We start from the raw sequence: 14,542 nt of genomic DNA on the forward strand, positions 1-14,542 counted from the left end.
AGAAGGGCAACAAGATTGGTGAGGGGAATGAAGGGATCCTCTTACCAAGAGAGGCTTAAGTTCTGCAAATTGCAGTGACTGGAGACTAGGCACCTGCGCGATGATCTGATTGAGGTCTATAAGGTCTTGAATGGGTTGAGCACGCTGAATTTTGATGGGATCCTTCCACTTGTTCAGATTACGAACCTAAGGGGGCATAAATTCAAATAAAGAAAAGACATGTAGATTAGATGTGTGGAAATTTGCCTTTAGCCAGCAGGTGGTTAATTGCTGGAACAAACTTCCATCTGTCGTTGTGGAAGTTGATAGGTTGAATAAATTTAAGGAGGAACTGGACAGGCATTTGGAGGGAATGGTGTGATTTTTTTTTTTTTGCCTGATGCTGCATAAGCTCATACACTTGCTTTCTTGCATCAAATGCCACTGCTACTACTACTACTACTTCCACCAAGACGTTGCAGCAATGGAACAAAGATACAAAACCAAACGGACTGCCACCATGTTAGCCAATTATTGTTGGATGGTGAAAAGGGATGCTCCCAAAGCTGAAAAGGTCAGGTGTTTGATACAGGTATGTTGATAGCTAGATCTTACTGCCATATAAATAAAAAATATAAATAAATATTGTATATTTTTTTTCATTTGTACCTTGTATAAATAAAAAAAACTATGTTTTTTAAAACGAGAGCCAATCTGCCATTTTAAGCATTATTTCCGTGTTTAGTACCCCAAACTCTATAAAGTAAACTTACTTTGATACCCGTAACAACAAGACTTGACCCCAAAATTTGTTGTTCAGTGTAATCCAACCAATGAAAATATGAAAATAAATCTCGTAAATCATTTCATTTTGCATTCTTGTAATACTAAACAACACAAATCTGAGAATGGCCAAAAGAGAGAGAGAGAGAGAGAGAGAGAGAGAGAGAGAGAGAGAGAGAGAGAGAGAGAGAGAGAGAGAGCGAGAGAGGCTCCATTGGAGAAGAGACCATCACCAAGTTGTGATCTCAGGTTCCTAGAGGACCACTCATCTTCACGAGTACTTGGAAGGGTTATTTATGATAAAGAGATCAAGAGTGTTGGCTGTGTGGTTAGGATTACCTGGTATTCTGGTAAATAAACGAACAATCTGTGCAAAGTCATTAGTAATTTCAAGTCTCAGCATCTCAACCAGCTGGGTTCGTATGACTAGAAAACAGAAGCTAGCTGGAGTTGCAAACATTAAAGTCACCAAGGAAAATTACCTCACTGTTAGGAGAGTTGGACTGTATAAAGTCAAAGAATTCCAAGTGGTTAGTGGAGTTGGAATAATTACATGCAACAGATGAAGTTGACAGAATGGGATAGAGAGATTTTAAGCCAAAGAAGATCGAAAATAGGAGATTTCAATTTACTAAGTGTCTGACAGGGAATATCAGAGTGGACATATGCACAAGTAGCACCTTTAAAGCAAAAGAAATCATACAGCAAATAATTAGGACAATATAAGGATTGAATCCACCAATAATTGGGATTCTGTTAGAAAAAGTAAGTGGGGCTTGTCAGACTATAAGTGGAAATGAATATCATTGAGATTGGAACTGAGACTGTGTATATTTGTGAAAAGAACAAGGAAGTGTTTAGGAGGTTTAGATAAGTTTGTTCTATTATTTTGAATATTCATGATGTATTCAGTAGCAAGAATAGGTAGGGATGATATGTTCTATGAAGTAATGAAAACTTTAAATATGGCATATATATATATGGCAAGAATACACCCAGTTTCTTGACATAACATGAGCTCGACAATGTCCCCTGCCTACGCACTAGTTGACACCTTCCAGTCACAGTCTGCAGAGTAGAGGCAGCAAGATTATATACTAGCTGATCTGGAAGACTCCTGGAGAGTTACCAATGTTTGGCCCAGTGGAGTATCTAGCAGCCAGCCTGCACACACACCGTTATAGAGCTGTACCCTGAAATGTAAGGAAGATTGGATCTTGCCATAATGCTCAATCATAACCTCAAAAGACATCAATCACACTGCACGATGGAAGAGATGGGAAGAGGGGGTAGCTGGAGCTTTGGTGACTAAACATGGGTTCTACCACTTCAAGCTTCCAATAAACAAAGTGGTAATATAGCACCCATTGATGAGAGTCAGCTACCACCTAATATTGCTGATAACACAGAGGAGCAGCATTCCTCCATGTTCTATGGATGCCACACATTGATCCCTCAATGGTCACCTCCAGTATCCAATAAATCCACAAAAGTTGTGTTAGTGTGAGTAACTAATCCACAAATTCCAATCAACATCTGTAAAATTAAAATCCCCCATTATAAGATTTACTGACACTATTTCTCTGTATAGTTAGCATTAGTAGAGGCATATTATGCAGCAGCATCCAAAAAAAAAAAAAAAAAAAAAAACCACTTCCATTTCACCCCTCCGTTTGTTCGAAATACCTGTCCAGCTGAGCCTTAAATTTGTTTAGGCTATCAACTTCCACAACAAGGGATGGAAGTCTGTTCCACCAACCAACTACCCGCTGGCTAAAGGCAAATTTCCGCACATCTATCCTACATCTGTCTTTCCTCAATCTGAATTTATGGCCTCTCAGGTGATTATTCTGAGCAAGAGGAAGAATCCCATCGGCGTTGAGCATGCTCAACCTATTCAAGGCTTTGAATGGTCTCAGCTCACCGGTACCTAGTCTCCAGACACTGTAATTTGCAAAACTTAAGCCCTTCTTCGTAAGAGCACCCTTTCTTCCCCTCACCAATCTTGTTGCCCTTCTTTGTAGTCATTCTAGCAACTCTACATCCTTCCTAAAATAAGGCCTCCAGACCTGTACAGTGTAGTCTAGGTGTGGCCTGACCATTGCCTTGTATAACGGGATAATCACCTCCCTGTCCCTGCTAGCAAGATTCCTATATATCATTGACAAGACTCCATGACCTGCCCTGGCAGCTTGTCTGCACTGCTCAGCGAACTTCATATTTGAATGAACAATTACCTCCAGGTCTTTTTCACTTTCCACTTCCCTGAGTGTAGTACCACACGGTTGGTACATTTCTCTTCGGTTATTGCTACCCATATGCAGTACTTTGCATTTGTCAATGTTAAACTTCAGTTGTCACTCAGCCCATTTTCCCAACTTATCTAGATCCAGTTGGAGTAGCATACTGTCTTTACTGTCGTTAACAACCCTGCCAACCTTTGTATCATCTGCAAACTTGGACATTAAACCTGATATACCTTCATCAATATAATTGATAAATAAACAAAACAACAATGGGCCCAACACCGAACCCTGGGGAACTCCACTAATAACATTTGTCCACGAAAAGCAGTGTCCATTGATTACCACTCTCTGTTGTCTCCCGGCGCCTCTGTAGCCAGGTGGGCAGGAACAGCAGTGCGTAGCACACGCTTCTTGATTAGACCGGGGTTTGAACCCGTGACCACCAAATACGGAGGATGCAGAAAGGTCAGGGAATGACCACCGCATATCCCCGGAGCAATATGGCCTTAGTTGCTAATGCTAGTTGCTAATGCCTTAGTTGCTAACTCAACCATCCCTTTATCCATTGTAGCAACTTACCCTTAATGCCATACCTCTCCAATTTGTACAGCAGTCTTTCACGTGCAATAGTATCAAAAGCTTTCCTGAAATCCAAGTATACGATATCAAAATTATTTTTGGCCACATCATAGTATCCAATCAAATTGGTCAGACAAGACCTCCCTTTAACAAACCCATGCTGTGTCTTAACTATTACTGCAGTCTTGTCTAGATGATCCTGCAATGCTTCTTTAACCAGTGATTCCATTATTTTCCCCAGAACACAAGTTAAACTAACAGGTCTATAGTTACTTGTGTCACTTTTTGAACCCTCTTTGTGAATTGGTGGTACATTTGCACACCTCCAGTCTATGGGGCCCTCCCCCAAGTTCAAGGGAGCTCTCATAATTATGGCTAAATTATTATTATTTAAATTCTTAAACGACTACAGATTATTCCCAGACATTTCGTGATACTTCCTGTATCACTTTTTTAGCAAGTCAATTGCCATTCTTATAGTAAGCAGGATGGATTGCTATTCTTACTATAATCATAATCAGAAATGGACTGCTGTCCTTAGTGTAATAAGGATAGAATTTAGTCACTTAAGAAGTAATACACAAAGTAAACCACAAAAGTTTTGGGAGTAATCTGTAGTCCTTTAAGGAATAAAAGATGGATTATACTCTATGCATGGTGAAGTCCTTATTTCCTCCTTATTCTTAATTTTAAACCTCATGAATTTCTCTTAGAATAATAAGTGTGAATGTCAACATGAACTATTTTATATGTAAAAATAGAGAGAGGAAGCTAATAAACCATATAATTCATTTATTCATGCAAAATATAATTAAAAATTTCTGTAGTATTTTTGCAATAGTACATAATAAAAAAAATGAAGCATTCAATAAAAAATGAAAGTATTCAGTATAATAATAAAACTTACACAGACAGCACCAATCAGAGACTGTGCAAGAGGTAAATTTTCAACCTAAAATTAAAAAAAAAATTAATATTATCTAATAATAGGCATATAAACACAGCATAATGGACTCAAGCATGAGATCATCTATGTAGCTAAGCCTTAAACTCTTCATGCATGGCATTTTATCATAAAGATTATTCCCTCAAATACCAAGTTACCTCAATTATTTTAAAAAACTGCAGAAATATTTGGTTTTAAATCAGCAAAATATTTTTAATGTATAAGATACTTTGACAGGTCTTCGATCTCATGCTCTGAAGCTTTAATTGAGGCTTAAGACAAAATATCCTATACATTAAGAATATTTTGCTATTGGATATGAGAATAATTTGGCTATTGAATAATAATAAAATGTTTTTATATTATATTATACAGTTGAAGGTCTTTATAGCAAACCTCTTTTTAATGTCCCAACACATTATAATGTCCTATGTGGTTGGTCCCAGCCAATTTCTCATTAACCTAATGCTATTTTACATTCAGTATAATGACCTTGAAAATAAAATGATTTCTTTATCCCAACCATAAATTTCTACCCTTTAATCTGAATTTTCATTTTCTTATTATAATATTCACTTTTAAAAATGACAGAACCCTTAAAATATATTGAGTAATTGTAGCCTGAACGTGAAAAATAATTTTTTAAGATTTCCCACACTTTTCTCACAGTGTGGAAATCAAATGAACATCGGCTAGTAGTAAGTTACAGTGTACGTTTATTGGTATGGCTCCCAGAAAGCGGATAGCTTTGCCAATCACAGAAAATTATGATTTTGCAAACTGTAGGTAAGAGTGTGCATTCTAAGACTGGCATCGCCAAACAGGTCCGCATTCCTATGAGTACTCTGTTCACTGTTCTGAAAGACTGGAAAAAGGTTGAAAGTTTAAAGAAATCTGCTACTGCACTGGGTAAAATTCGAGCACGAAAGGCAAAGTATCTGGAACTTGAAAAGTTAATTAAGGTGGTATATAAAAAGTGAATTATGTAAAATAGTTACTTCAGACTGCAATACCTTAAACATTTTTTTTTTTTACACTGTACACTGAATATATGAATAAACTTAAGTTGTTTGAGATTCAACAGATAACCTATTTCATAATTCACACAATGATGAATATAAGCAAATTCTTTATACTTTTTCATGGGTATCATTAATAGACTGAGTAAACTCACCAAGATTTTTTTTGTTAAATTAGTATTAGAAAATGATGCAGAGAAGCAAGTTTATATAGCATAAGCCAAAAAATAAAATGAAATAAATAAAAATAAACATAAAAACACTTTCCACATCACCTCTCCATCTCCCCACTCCAATAATTTTTCTAATTCAAAATTTTGTGAAACCAAGTTATAAATCCAGTAAAAGTGCAATAGCTTTTCAATCACAACAGATTTTCCAGTTGTCTCGTAAAATTAATTTTTTTGAGGATTCTCTGTAGTCCATACTTTCATTTATTTCTTTCAAAAGCATATTATTATTATTATTATTATTATTATTATTATTAGCCATATGGTACAAGGAAGCCTGAGGCTTATGCTGCACCAGCCAAAAAAAAAAAAAAAAATTCCCGAGTTACCCACTGTGTGTGTGTGTGTGTGTGTGTGTGAGAGAGAGAGTGATTTGATTTGGTAGTTGTTGGCGCATCGGCTTCTGTGGCCATATTGCACCTCCCAAGGTTTTTGCAGTACTTTGATCCAAGCCCGAGGCGGGAATCGAACCCGCGACCTTTGGGTTGCCGGGCAGGTACTTTACCCACTCGGCTAGAGAGAGAGAGAGAGAGAGAGAGAGAGAGAGAGAGAGAGAGAGAGAGAGAGAGAGAGAGAGAGAGAGAGAGAGAGGTAGAAGGCATCACCAAGAAAGAGAAGAATGATGATATCCAGCTCAGGACCCTGGGTTTGCCAAGCCCATACTCACCAGATGTGAGCCCCCGGGGCATAGCATAGCATACCCAACTGGTACAGATGGATAGTTATTTCTATTATGCAACAGCACAGCATTTAAACTATATTTTGAAAAGTCTATATCTATTAAGCTATAAATACCACTGCAGAAATTGCAAAGCTGTGAACGTTTGACTTTCAAAAAGCTGGAGATCAGGCATTTGTAAGCAGAAGAAAAGTGAGAGGTTTTTAAGACATAACACACAAAAAACTGGAGTGCTTCCCATAAAACAGGAGGAAAACAAAAGATTTTTCAGAAATATCATGTTTTTTCAAATCCATACTACACTAGAAATTATATTTTGCAGAAAAAAAAAATTTTTTTTATATTAAATATAGTGGGACTTCACTCATATAGCAGGTTAGGTTCCAGACCCCCGCCGAAAAGTGGAACATAAAGCCTTTTTTTAATTTGCAAATTCATATAAAAGCCTAATAACATGTTTAAACTATCATATAATAAGTGAGCAACAGAGCTAGGCCTCAAAAATGACACGAAAATCAAATGAATATACAGTACAAACATTGCTTACGTTAATATTTTTGCCCTTAGCTTATAGTGATTGACAAATGTAAATTTGGAAAAAATTAATATATTTATTGTAGGAAGGATGAAGGAGATTGCACATTTTCATCATCTGACTCATTAATGAATCTTATTCGTTTTGACAATGGAAACTTGGTTGAAGCTCTTGCAGGGATTTGTGTTGCTGTTGACATTGAAGATTGTTCAGGGCTAGCTGTTGCTGTCGAAGGTTGCAATGGTACTTTTGTAAAGTAGGAAACAATGAACTTTGCCTCATGAATTTCTGTCTCCTTTCCTTAGAATTTCTTTATAGTATGCAGTATCATCTAGAAGTCTTGCATTCACTTTAGAACTTCTTTCGAAATTTGGACCAATTCTCTCAAAAGCTGCCATCCCTGTTTCTATACAGTTAATAGCTTCTTCCAATTCCTCAGTGGTCATTTCTCTAGGGATAGCAGAAATATCATCAGGATGGGACTCCTCTTCATGAAATATTCTTCTTTGCTCTTCAATCAGAAGATCTTCGTCCGTAGGGTCTCACCATGAGAGACAAGCAATTCTACCACATCCTCAGGCTCGACTTCCAATTCTAATTCCCTTGCCATTTCCACACCATTTGTAGTGACTTCCTTCAGCGAATTCTCAAAGCCTTCAAAATTGTCCATAATAAGTGTGGGAATCAGCTTCTTCCAAGCACCTTTCAATGCTGTTTCTTTAACTTCCTCCCATGCATCTCTAATAGATTTTATACCATCAAAATCATGAAGCCTTTCCAAAATGCTTTTAATTTATTTTGTTTATGCCTAGCAACCGTCTAAGGCATTTATAGCCATAGCAAAAGTTCTTCTTAAGTAATACAATTTAAACACTGCAATGACACCTTTGTCCATAGGCTGCAGCAATGAAGTTGTATTTGCAGGTAGAAAAATAACATTTATCTCCTTGTACAAACCAATTAGAGCTCTAGGATGGCCAGGGACATTGTCTGCAAGAAATAAAATCTTAAAAGGAATTTTCTTTTCTTTGCAATAAGTCTCAACTGTAGGCTTAAAATAGTCGTGAACCAATTTGAGAAAAGATCTCCAGTCATCCAAGCTTTTGAATTAGATTTATAATAAACAGGGAAGCTAGCTTTTGCATAGTTCTATAGGGCCCTAGGATTTTCAGAGTGATAAATCATCATAGGTTTTAACTCACAATCACCAACTGCATAGCCCCTAACAAGAGAGTTAGCTTGCCTTTTGCAGCTTTGAAGCCAGGTTTAACTTCTCCTCTTTAGCAATAAAAGTCCTAGATGGCATCTTCTTCCAATGTAGGGCTGTTTCGTCCATGTTGAAAATCTGCTGCTTAGTATATCCACCATCTTCGATGATCTTAGAAAGTTCACATGGATAACTTTCTGCAGCTACTATATCAGCACTAGCTGCTTCACCTTGCACTTTGATGTTGTGGAGATGGCTTCTTTCCTTAAACTCATTAAACTAGCCTCTGCTATCTTCAAATTTATCCTCAGCAGCTTCCTCACCTCTCTCAGCCTTCATAGCATTGAAGAGATTTAGGGCCTTGTCCTGGATGGCTTGGCTTAAAGGCATGTTGTGACTGGTTTGATGTTCAATCCAAATCAGTAAAAGTTTTTCCATGTCAGCAATAAGGCTTTCACGTTTTCTTATAAACTTTAATGTTCACTGGTGTAACACTTCTAATTTCCTTCAACACTTTCTCCTTAGTGTTCACAATTGTACTAACTGTTTGGCAAGCCAAACCCAGCTTACGGACTATCTCAGTCATAGACATACCTTGCTCACTTAGTTTAATCATTTCTAACTTGGCATTTAAAGTAAGAGGCTTACGACTCCTTTTTTTTTTTATCACCAGTACTACACTTAGATGCTATTGTAATTAGCACAAAAATATTATATATAATACAATATAATAACTATAAATGTTTGAAAGTTTGGAAAATTAACAGAATACAAAGAGATGTAGAGCACACAAGTGCTGTAAACAAACTGAATCACCGACAATAAAATGGCACGCAACACTATTCTCGGATCCTCTGCTGAGCATGTCATGCACAAAAATGCCGAAAAAGCGGAACAAGTGCCAAACATAACAAACATGGATATAACTGGAAGCCGCTGTATTAGCAGAACGCCGAGAAGAGGGGCCATACCGTAAATAAAACCATAGGATTGTTTATCCAGTACAATATGCTTTTAAATATTATCTTTTTTTGGATATTCTATAGACATCAACTGATTTTCATTACTTTAAGAAAGATGCTGATGCAAAGTTTGCTCTCTTCAGAAATGCTGAGTCAAAGTTCTGTTCATAATAATGATCCTGCTGTCTAGACTTGGCTGTAAAAAGCATTTCCAAAGCTTCACCAAAAAGAGGTACATTGATATAACATTTAAAAGAAACAAGAAAATTGGTTATTCAAGCCAGAAGAGAGAAACATGAACAGACTTTCTGCACAAGTGAGGATAACTTGCCTAGAATTATTAGTCTGCTTGTTCTGTCTCGGATTGATTTTACCAGAAGTTTCCAGTTCAGAAATTATTTTTCTTGAGTTCATCAATTTCTCTTCTTACAAAAATTTTTGATTGTGAAGTGGATTCGAACATGAATCAATGTCATTTATTAGTACTTTTCAGTTTGGAAATTCTGAGAAGTGCTCATCTGCTTTTCTCACCACTTCTAATCACTTCTTCACACACACTTTTCAAAGTATAATGACCCATTTTAAGAGGCCAGGAATAAAATGTGATAAATGTTCTTGTCAACACCAACCAGACAGGAAATGTATTGAAATTTAATTTTTTTTTTTTTTTAAATAAAATAAAAGCCTATACAGAAATAGAACATGAAAAGACAAAAAAATGCCAAAAACCAGCTGAACAGCATGTTTATTTATAGGTTTAGAGATTTCAGAAATAAAAAAACTTTTCTTTCTGACTTTTCAAAAGTTACCAGTGTTCTACCAGTGCATTAGCATTAGCAGAGGCATATGATGCAAGAAGGCAAGCTTATACAGCACGAGCCAAAAAAAAAAAAACGCTTAACATTTCACCCATTCATTCTCTCCAAAAGTTTGTCCACTTCTTTAAAGCTACCAACTTCCATAACAACAGATGGAAGTTTGTTCCAGCAATCAACTACACGCTAGCTAAAGGCATTTTTCCACATACCTATTCTACAACTGCCTTTACTCAATTTGAGTTTATGCCCCCCCATGTTTGTAATCTCAGCAAGAGAAAGAATCACATCAAAATTGAGCCTGCTCAATCCATTCAAGGCCTTATACACCTCAATCAGATCACCCCACAGGTGCCTAGTCTCCAGACACTGCGATTTGCATAATTTAAGCATTTCTTTGTAAGAGCACCCCTTTGTTCCCCCTCACCAGTCTTGTTGCCATGTTCTAGCAATTCTGCATCCTCCCTAAAAAGAGGCCTCCAGACCTGAACACAGTACTCAAGGTGTATCCTGACCACTGCCTTATACAAAGTGATAATGACCTCCTTTATCCTTTCTAGCAAAATTCCTGTATATCATTGACAAGACACCATGACCTGCTTTGGCAGTTTGTCTGCAATACTCAGAAAACTTCATATGTATTTGCAAAATTACCCCAGGTCTTTTTCATTCTCTACCACCTTGAGTGTAGTACCACACAGTTGGTACATTTCTCTGGGGTTACTGCTACGCATATACAGTACTTTGCATTTGTCAATGTTAAACCTTGATTGCCATTTCTCAGCCCAACTGCCTAATTTTTCTAGATCTTGTTTTCTCTAGATCTCAAATGGGGCGATTCTCCAACGCAACACAGTCTAAAAAAATGTGAAATATTTGCGGACCTTTCTGGAACAGGACATGATCTAGCCAAGGAGGATGTCTTTGTGTGTGTGTGCTAGGTGCAGAATGTGAAGAAATTAGGTGCCAACTCAGCATTCTGATGGGCATGTATGAAAGTCTGAGGTGTAGGACAGATGCCTTCAAAGAAATTAATATGAGGGCCCATCAAACTCTCAGCTGCCCAACTCAATGCCAGAGCTCACTCCCATGCATCAGGCATACAGCGGCAATCTCCAAGGCAAAATGCACTGGTCCCACAGGAGCTAATTATTGTCAGTGACACTACTGCCAGGGAGACGTGGAATATATTATACAAAAAGGAAAGGGGGAAACAGGACCAAGGTATGTTTTGCCAGGGGCAAGAGTTGATGGTGTTGTAGGGCAGATATCTTTTAAGGGCATAAAAGGTGATATTACTGTACATGATGGCACTAGTGACCTTAAGAGTTATTTAAATACAGGTAAATGTTGAAAAAAAGTTGCAAGTTAGGGTTAAATTTGAAAGTGTCTGCAATTCTGCCCAGACAAAACAGGAGGGAGTGTATGATGAGAGCCTTGTCAATCAGTTTGGCACTGGAGAGCTGTGCAAGGCTCATGGGTTAGAATTTTTTTTCAGCATGGTCTATGCTTGCTAACAGGAGAGACTGCTTCTACAGGGATGGGATACGTTTAAATAGAAAGGGTGCAAGAATATTTGCTGATGCAGTCGAGGCAGTGTTGTGTGGGTAGGAAAAATGCTAGCTTGATTCAGAGACTAATACATTTAGTCTCTGTATTCAGAGACTAAATGTATTAGTAATATATTTAACAGTAGCCACATGCAGAGGAGAAAGTGATTCTTGCACTTCTTCTATTGGAAGGAGTAGCAGCTTAGAGAGCAAGTTTCTGGGGATTTCAAGAACTGCTGGGAGTCATCATGGAACAAGTAAATACATGGGCTATGTTATGGTAACTAAGAATAAGAACAGGTGCATGTATACTTGCATGTACACCAACGCAAGAAGTATAATAAATAAATTTGAAATGCTGATCAAGACGACAAAGGCAGATAATGTTTGGGATATCAGAGACACGGTGTCACATAGATATAAGCAGTGTAGAATTGGAATTTGGGGAGTACACTGTGTACAGAAAGGAGAGAGAGGGTAGGAAGGGACGAGAGGCTATGACATAAAATCTAAGGAAATGCATTTAGTTGACACTGGTGGAAAGTGCAATGTTGAGTTAGTTTGGTGTGACATAAGCACTGGGAAAGGGAAAATGAGAGTAGGAGTGTGTTATAGGCCTAATGACTTTGATGAGTACAATGAACAATTGTGCAGAGAAATTGAGTGGGCCAGTAAATCAGAATGTCTTGTAATGGCGAATTTTAATTTTGCATTGCTTCTATTAGAATGAGCAGCAGTCTAACTTATGGTTTGTCACTCATACACTAGCAAGACTTTTGTGGATTTATTGTAGGATTGTTTTCTACAGCAGCTTGTTCGAGAGACAACCAGAGAGAGTAATACTCTTGATGTGATTATCAGCAGTGATTATTCATGCATTAAGAATTTGCAGATAAAGGAACCACTAGGTGACAGTGGTTTCTTTATCACATAAAGGAACCACTGTCACCCAGGTGGGCAGGAGCAGCAGTGCATAGCACACGCTTCTTGATTAGACCGGGGTTCGAGCCCGTGACCACCAAATACAGAGGATGCGGAAAGGTCAGGGAATGATCATCGCATATCCCCAGAGCAATATGGCCTTAGTTGCTAATGCGCCTAAAAACCAAATAACAACAACATCTGCAGTGATCACAGTGTACTGATGTGGTATTTAATTAAGGATATAACTACCATCAGAGGTAAAGGTTTTTGCTTTCGTTAAGGTGGCAGTTCTATACAGTGGGATCAACTAATGATGCTAAAAACAATGAATTCTAAATGGGAAGCTGTCAAGAAATTAGTCTTGGAAGCTACTAGGCTTTTCATAGCAACTAAGAAATACTGTTCAAGATTTAGACCTAAACGGATGTAAGATGAACTATTGAGGCTCGTGGCAGAGAAGAAAAATGTGTGGGATGCATTTAAATTAACAGCAACACAGAAGCCTATGGTTGATATAAGCTAGTCTTATATCTACCATAGGCTTCTGTGTAACTTTGTAATCAAGTCACAAAGGAGGTTAGGCAAAACAAAGGCTGATTACAAGAAATCCTTAGCAAATGATGCAAAGAAAAACAACAGACTTCTTTACTTATGTAAACTCTAGAAGGAAGGGAATGAATCAGATTAGTCCACTCGATATTGATGTTTCGACTGTTGATGATTCTGCTCAGATGGTTGACAAACTGAATGAGTATTCTGCATCTACATTCACACGTGAGGAATTCTGTAAGGAAAGGGAGGACAGAAGTTTACTAAACTCTAACAGGGAGCTAAATGATTTTGTAATAATGGAGAGTAAAGTGGAGGAGAAATGATTCAAGTTAAACATAAAAAAGGTAACTGGGGTGGATGGAATCTATCCAGTTATATTGAATGAGGCAGCGAGGGGAGTAAGCAAACCCTTAGCCATAAGTATGAGAGCATCCTTAGATTCAGGGGAGGTCCCCATGGACGGGAGATGTGCAAATGTATCCTCAATTCACAAAGAGGGTTTAGAGGGTGTCACAGATAATTAATTATTGACCTGTTAGTTTAACTTCTGTTCAGGGGAAAATAATCGGGTCATGGGTTAAAGAAGCTTGGCAGGATCATCTAGACAAGACAGCAGGTAATAGTTCAGACACAGCATGGGTTTCTTAAGGGAAGGTCTTGTCTGACTAATTTAATGGATACTATGATCTGGTCACAAAGGAACTGGATGCAAAAAAAAATTTTGATATCATATACTTCGATTTCAGGAAAGCTTTTGATACTATTGCACAGGGAAGACTGCTGTACAAATTGGAGCGGTATGGCATTAATGGCAAGTTGCTACAATAGATAAAAGGGATGGTTGAGTGGGAAACAACAGAGAGTGGTAATAAATGGATACTGCCCTTCGTGAACTAATGTTGTTAATGGAGTCCCCCAGGGTTCGGTGATGGGCCCATTTTTGTTTTGTGCATATATCAATGATATCGATAAAAGTATATAAGGCTTAATGTCCAAGTTTGCATATGATACAAAGGTTAGCAGGTTTGTTAATGACAGAAAAGACAGTATGCTACTGCAACAGGATCTATAAAAGTTAGGTAGATGGGCTGAGAAGTGGCAACTGTAGTTTAACACTGACAAATGCAAAGTACTGCATATGGGTTGCAGAAACCGAAGAGAACCGTACCAATTTTGTGGTACTACTCTCAGAGAAGTGGAGAATGAAAAAGAACTGTGGATAATTGTGTAGTCAGATATGAAGTATTCTGAGCAATGCAGACGGACTGCCAGAGTAGGTCATGGGGTATTGTCAATGGCATACAGAAATTTTGCTAGTAGGGAAAAGGAGGTGATTTTACCTTTATATAAGGCAAAGGTCAGGTCATACCTTGAGTACTGCATACATGTCTGGAGGCCTCGTTTTAGGAAGGATGTAGAATTGTTAGAACGAGCAGAGAGAAAGGTAACAAAATTAGTGAGAGGAACAATGGGGTACTCTTACCAAGAAAAGCTTAAGTTCTGCAAGTTGCAGCATCTGGAGACTAGGCACCTGCG

The 14,542-nt window shown here is 37.8% G+C and overlaps 1 protein-coding gene across 1 annotated transcript in view; it reads right to left on the bottom strand.

The window, feature by feature from the left end:
• The window catches only part of LOC150076370 (protein HID1), a 318,232-nt gene that overhangs the window by 231,732 nt on the left and 71,958 nt on the right, over positions 1–14,542 (bottom strand). The window contains exon 4 of the mRNA XM_090387033.1: positions 4,495–4,539. Within this exon, the coding sequence (XP_090243159.1) occupies positions 4,495–4,539 (45 nt within the window). The remainder of the gene's footprint in view (positions 1–4,494; positions 4,540–14,542) is intronic.

The sequence above is a fragment of the Mastigoproctus giganteus genome, chromosome 13 (genome assembly GCF_048544385.1).
Source record: "Mastigoproctus giganteus isolate SK-2022 chromosome 13, ASM4854438v1, whole genome shotgun sequence".
In the NCBI taxonomy this organism is placed as follows: domain Eukaryota; kingdom Metazoa; phylum Arthropoda; class Arachnida; order Uropygi; family Thelyphonidae; genus Mastigoproctus; species Mastigoproctus giganteus.